This window comes from Pinus tabuliformis, chromosome 9 (genome assembly GCF_031772625.1).
Source record: "Pinus tabuliformis cultivar Carrire ecotype Pingquan chromosome 9, CPIR1, whole genome shotgun sequence".
NCBI lineage: Eukaryota > Viridiplantae > Streptophyta > Pinopsida > Pinales > Pinaceae > Pinus > Pinus tabuliformis.
The window spans coordinates 1,636,567,347-1,636,573,362 of record NC_142307.1 but is presented as its reverse complement, the minus strand read 5'-3'; the positions used below and the strand labels follow the sequence as shown (position 1 = coordinate 1,636,573,362).

The following is a 6,016-nucleotide window of genomic DNA, read 5'->3' as shown; positions in this document are numbered from 1 at the left end:
GATTATAGACACGAATAAATACATAACAAATTTATCCACAAAACTATAAATCACCATTTGGATAATGGTATAATATAGCTTGTACCTAAGAAATCAGGTTAAGATTGGAAGCTTCTCACAAAAACCTTTGGGAGAAAAAAACTCCATAATTGTAAACATCCCAATTCTGTCAGAAGATACTAACACCGATATATATATATATATATGAAATTTTTTGTTGTCTAAAATGGACCTTTTAAGGAATATTATAAAAAAATGGAAATAGTAAAATAATATTAGATTACATCATCAAATTTTAGAGGGAAAAAGGAAAAAAAAAGTTTTCAACATGTATTTTCAACTTATTGTTTTACTCAAATTTCGAGCATGAGCACTCATTTGATGTAAAATATAAAAATCCTCATCCAATGAGTACCCATGTTGCATACTTTCGATGGAATCTAATACATGAAGAATGAGAAATACATGAAAAACATGATTGCAATCACATTTTTTTAATGTATTTCTCATTTTTATTCTAGTAGGGTCCACTGAAAGTATGTAACATTGGAACTCCTTGGATAATCAATAAATTTTTTCATTCAATGAGTGCTCATGCTCGAAATTTGAGTAAAAACATAGGAAGATAAGTTGAAAATACAAGTTGAAAAAGTAGTTTTTCTTATTTATTAATTTTTAAAATTTTTACCTTTTTACTCCAAAAATGGTGAATCGTCCCCCATGTTGACATCATCATCTTGAATCTTATTGTTTCTTATAAAGTTGATATTGGTTGTAGATTTTTGTTTTGAGGCCCATTTTAGACCTCAAAATTTCTCCAACGGATATTCTAGTTGTCACTGAAACCATTTTATTTGGGTGATCATTCATGGCCCAAAGGAATATTACAGATAAGCCTTGTTGCCTTTAAATAGGTTATATTACATATAATACCATTGGAAAAAAAATGAGTTGTTAAAACGTAGATGCCAAAAAATGCCACCGATAAATTGACTCTCTTACATCAGTTTTAATTGGACTACAGTAACAATATATATTCATGGCCCAAAGGAAAATCACAGATAAGCCTTCTTGCATTCAAATAGGTGATATTACATAATAATATCATTGGAAAAACCATGAGTTGTCAAAACATGGAGGCCAAAAGCTGCCAACGGTAAATTGACTATATGACCTCAATTTTACTTCGACTAAAGTAACAATATATATAAGAGTTAGTTTGTTACTCTTTTTTAATTTTAATTTTAATAATCTTATAAGCTTATATATAAAATAAATAGTCAATATTAGAGAAGAATACCATAGGAAAACCATGGGTTCTCAAAACGCAGAGTCCGAAAAATGTTGGTAATTTGACCAAGTCAGAATGTTTACATAAAATTAAAACATCTCTTCCATATTGGGCTATAGAGTACCTCTCAACCTGATAAAAGAAAATTAAAAATAATAAATAAAAATAAAAATTATAATAAATCATCAAACATTCTAAAAATTGCAATTCATAATGTATTTGAATTTTTAAAATTAAAAGAAAATGGACATTGATCAAATCCAAAATTAAAATATTTATATATTAATAATTACAATCAGTTCATACTTATAGCACACCTATATTCAAGTTTGTCGTTTGAAAATTGAGATTGTAAAATCTTTGAACCCATATAAAAGAGAAGAATAAACTTTTTAGTTCAATGGGAACTTTAAAAAACTAGTTTTAAAGAACTTTTGACATAGTGTCCCATGCATTTCAAGGAGCTTTTAATTGGAGCATTCTACCATTGGAGGAAGGAAGGACAAGAAAGAAAAGGGAAGCAAAGATCAAGCAAGGGTTGAATCAAGAAGCTACAGCAAGATTACGTGCAGGTATCGAGTTGCATGTATGATTTCCTTACTTGTTTTGACATGTATGGTACATGTGATGAGCCTCAGTGTTGCAACAACAGTGTTGCAACTCCCAAGGCTACCAACATTACTTTACTAACTTGGGGTTTTGTATAAACTTAGAGGTGACAATTCTATATAAATAGTAGATGCATCATTCTACTCATACCACCCTCAACTAGGTGACTTCATGATATTATAAATGTATACAAAATTGATTTTAATATAATATTTGTAATTTTACTATACTTAAAATTTTTATTTATAAAAATAATATTTAAAAAAAGTATTTTGGGATTCATAGTATATCAAAAATTTATACAGGTGGAGTGGGCCTAATGGTTAAGAGCATGTGTTTCTTCTTGAGAAGTCATAGATTCAAAACCAAAGAAAGTAGAGTATATAGTCTCAGACACCAATATAATATCTCCCTTAGTGGTGACACTTCACAAAGGCTAACTAACCTATTATAAAAACACTTCACAAAATCTAACTAACCTATCATAAAAACTATAAAAATTAAACAATATTAATTAGAGAATAAAAATACCTATATGAATTTACTATTCACAAAAACATAAAAGAATACAAGCTTTAATAATAACTCTAACAAACTTAAATAGGAAACAATTATAACTTTTTGTTATAACCTAATTCCTTCCTTGATCATAAAAGTTTGCTTCAAGGTATTCGTTCACTGATCATAAAAGTTTGCTCCAGCACTTTGTGAATAAAAATCTTCATTTGTACCCTCTCGGACTACGTCCCAGTGTGAACTAAATCTCGATATTGTACCTTAAGCCACAGTTTGACTGGACGATATCAGACTACGTCCTAGTGTGAACTAAATCTCGATATTGTACCTTAAGCCGCATGACTGGACGATATCATGCATGAGTACATATAATAATGAGTACATATTTGACAAGGATGTCCACGTTGAGCTGCGAAGCCTTCTAGATAATCCCCAAACAATGTGTCCTTTGTCGTTTCTAGTCAGTGGCCACTATTTTATCAGAAGCCCTGCAAAATTTTATAACGCAAATCCACGACGTGCCAAATGATCAGTACTTGTAACAGCTTCCATTCCTGTTCCATGGGTTCTAGGGTTTTGTTTCCCGGTATGGCCACGGCCACCCTCGTCATTGTCCTCCTGCACGCTGCTGCGGGTGAAAGTGAGACGAATTTAGTGTTTTACATGCACGATAATGTAAGCGGAAACAATGTGACGGCCTTTACCGTTGCAGGATTGAACGGCACCTCTTCAGACCCGGGAAAATTTGGAACCATAGTAGTTAACTGGGACGCTGCCACAAAAGGAGTACAAGTCACCGGAACCGCCGATCCCGACAATATTGTGGGTCGAATTCAAGGAACGTATGTGAACACAAACCTTGTTACTGGCCTTGATTTTCTTATGCTTTTCACCGTAATCTTCGAGGATATGGAGTACAGAGGCAGCACCCTGGAGTTCCACGGAACGGACAAGTTCTTTGCCCCGCATCGCGAGTTGGCCGTCGTTGGAGGAACCGGCAAGTTCAGATTTGCTCGTGGTTATGCAATTCTTACCACGGAAGTCCTTTCTGGCCCAAATGCTGTAGTCAAATTCAACACCACCATCCGTTACTAGTTAACTTTCAGGTTTATGGATTGAATAAGTCAGGTACGGTCTCCAGTTTCAAGGTTGTGGTTTAACAACTATTGTGGAGATTCGGTGTCTGCAAGTCTAGTTCTGATTCTATAAGTCTATAAGTCTAGAGGTCTAGTCTCATGAAGCTTATGTGCTTCTGAGAGGTCTACAAGTCTAGGTTCTGATTCTATAAGTCTAGAGGTCTACTCTCATGAGGCTTATGTGCCTCTGAGATTTACTTTTCCTTAAAAAAATAGAAAGTCCGGGATTTGCTTTTCTGGCAATTTCTTCGGTTGAAAAAAATAAGAAGTCACGCAAAGGCCGGGCAGTACTCAGTTTCCGTTTGTCTATAAGTCTGAGATCTGCTCTAAGGGCGAGTTCTTCAGTTGAAAAAACATTAAAAGTCAGCCAACGGCCTCGCAGTACTGAGTTTGCGTTTGTCTGTACTACCTCGCAGTAATCAGTTTCCGTTTGTACTCCCGTAAATTATGGATTTGGAGTTGTTCGTTTTGGTGTGCTATTTGGTTTAAAATATAAAGTTATAAATATTATTGGTGGAGAGAAGATTTTAGAATTCTTTCTTAAAAAAATTATTCACATGAAAATTTAATAAAATTTATAGTTCACTAAGATTTCATGCCACAGAAGGCGTGTGTATATATATAATTTGTAAGATTTTTAACCTTTTTACTTTGATCTATTAAAATAATAAAATTAAGGAATCAAAAATACTTTTTAATATAAATAATAAAAAACAAAAATATTTTTTTATATAAATATAAGAAAATGGAAAACCAACTCCTTAATACAATGTTGATAGAGTAAAGTTTCCAAAAATATATATGGTTCGCTAAATTTTAACAGGAGAGACTTTGAACTTTTTAATATTATATTTTTATGCTAAATTTTAAGAGAATTTTTAACCTTTTTTTAAATATATATTGTTCATTAAATTCTAAGAAGGGAGACTTTGAACTTTTTAATATTATATTTTTGTGATAAATTTTAAGAGAATTAAAAAAAAAAATGGTTAAATATAAAGAAAATTATTTTAAGATGAATGGCATTTTGTTTAAAAAGTCTAAAAAGATGTTAATGTCATAAATATTTTGAAAATTTGATATCACCAAAGCTAAGTTTGAGGCTCTAAAAACCTTAAACCAGAATCGCGATATTGTCGTCCTAAAAGCCGATAAAGGAGGAGCAGCAGTCATCCTTAACAAGGATGATTACCGCTCCAAGATGTTGGATCATCTTAACAATAGTGGAAGCTACAAAAAGCTTTCGAAGAATCCTTTAAAGAAGGTTTCGAGGGCAGTTGCTCTTGCTATCAAGTCCTGTAAATTTACTGATTCTTTATCCCGGAATCTCATAGAAAGCAACCTCATCACCCCTAGGATCTATGGCCTTCCAAAGATCCACAAAGAGTGGGTTCCCTTAAGACCTATTGTCAATACCATCAGTGGTCCTACTTACCTTCTCGTAAAATTCCTTGCCTTAAAGCTTAGACCATTGGTTGGTTGCACGGAGTCCTTCATCAAAGACTCTGCGTCGTTTGTTGATGATCTTAAGAAGGTAAAGCTTGACCCCGATGATATTCTGGTTAGTTTTGACGTGGTCTCCCTTTATACTTGTATTCCCATCAATGAGGCCATGGAGGTTATCAACAGGCTCACGGACCCAGATACCGCTCGGTTAGTTGAGTTGTGTCTTACTTCCACCTTTTTCAGCTTTGAAGGAGAGTTCTATGAGCAAACCTCTGGGGTGGCCATGGGCTCCCCCCTATCCCCGGTCGTCACAAATCTTTTTATGGAGGATTTCGAGTCTAGAGCTTTGTCCTCAACCCATCTCTTGCCAAAGCTTTGGAAGAGATTTGTAGATGACACTGGTGTCGTTTGATCTCATGGTCATGATGAATTGGATCTCTTCTTCTGTCATCTCAATGAGCAATCGTCTTCCATTAAGTTCACTATGGAAAAGGAAGTCAACGGTTGTCTTCCCTTCCTTGATGTTCTCATCTCTAAGAATAATGATGCTTCCTTCTCCCACCAGGTATTTCAAAAAAAGACTCATACCGATCAATATCTCCACGCTAGCTCTCATCATTTCCCTGCTCAGAAGTTAGGCGTCCTCAACACGCTGGCTACTCGTGCATTAAGAATCTTTGATGAGAAAAACTTGGCAAAGGAGAAGGCTCATCTCCTGGATGTCTTCGTTAAAAATGGTTACAGTAGACACTTAGGTCAGAAAGCCTTCCTCAAGGCCTGGAAGGAGCACTCTATCCATAAAGATCCTAAAGACCAGATCCTGGGGGTACACCTCTCCTACATCCAAGGAGCCACTGATAGGATCACCAGGATTTTTAAGAAGCATAATATTCCCTCAACCTTTAGACCTCTTAACACCATCCGTAGCTCTCTTAGATCTGTTAAAGATCCTCTCGACCCTAAAGACATGAAAGGGGTCTATGTCATTCCTTGTTCCTGTGGGGTCCCATACATTGGT

The 6,016-nt window shown here is 34.7% G+C and overlaps 2 protein-coding genes across 2 annotated transcripts; both read left to right on the top strand.

The window, feature by feature from the left end:
- Positions 1-2,853: 2,853 nt before the first annotated feature.
- Positions 2,854-4,063, top strand: LOC149155118 (dirigent protein 1-like). The gene has a single exon (XM_089439964.1). The coding sequence runs from the start codon at positions 2,942-2,944 to the stop codon at positions 3,509-3,511; it is 570 nt and encodes a 189-aa protein (XP_089296090.1). The 5' UTR covers positions 2,854-2,941; the 3' UTR covers positions 3,512-4,063.
- A 690-nt stretch (positions 4,064-4,753) lies between these two features.
- On the top strand, positions 4,754-5,410 carry LOC149155117 (uncharacterized). The gene has a single exon (XM_089444320.1). It carries the CDS (start codon positions 4,754-4,756, stop codon positions 5,408-5,410), a length of 657 nt encoding a protein of 218 aa, XP_089300446.1.
- The last annotated feature ends 606 nt before the right edge of the window (positions 5,411-6,016 follow it).

Coding starts and splice junctions, on each gene's coding strand:
- LOC149155118 (XM_089439964.1), top strand. CDS start 2,942: ATGATCAGTACTTGTAACAGCTTCCATTCCTGTTCCATGGGTTCTAGG.
- LOC149155117 (XM_089444320.1), top strand. CDS start 4,754: ATGTTGGATCATCTTAACAATAGTGGAAGCTACAAAAAGCTTTCGAAG.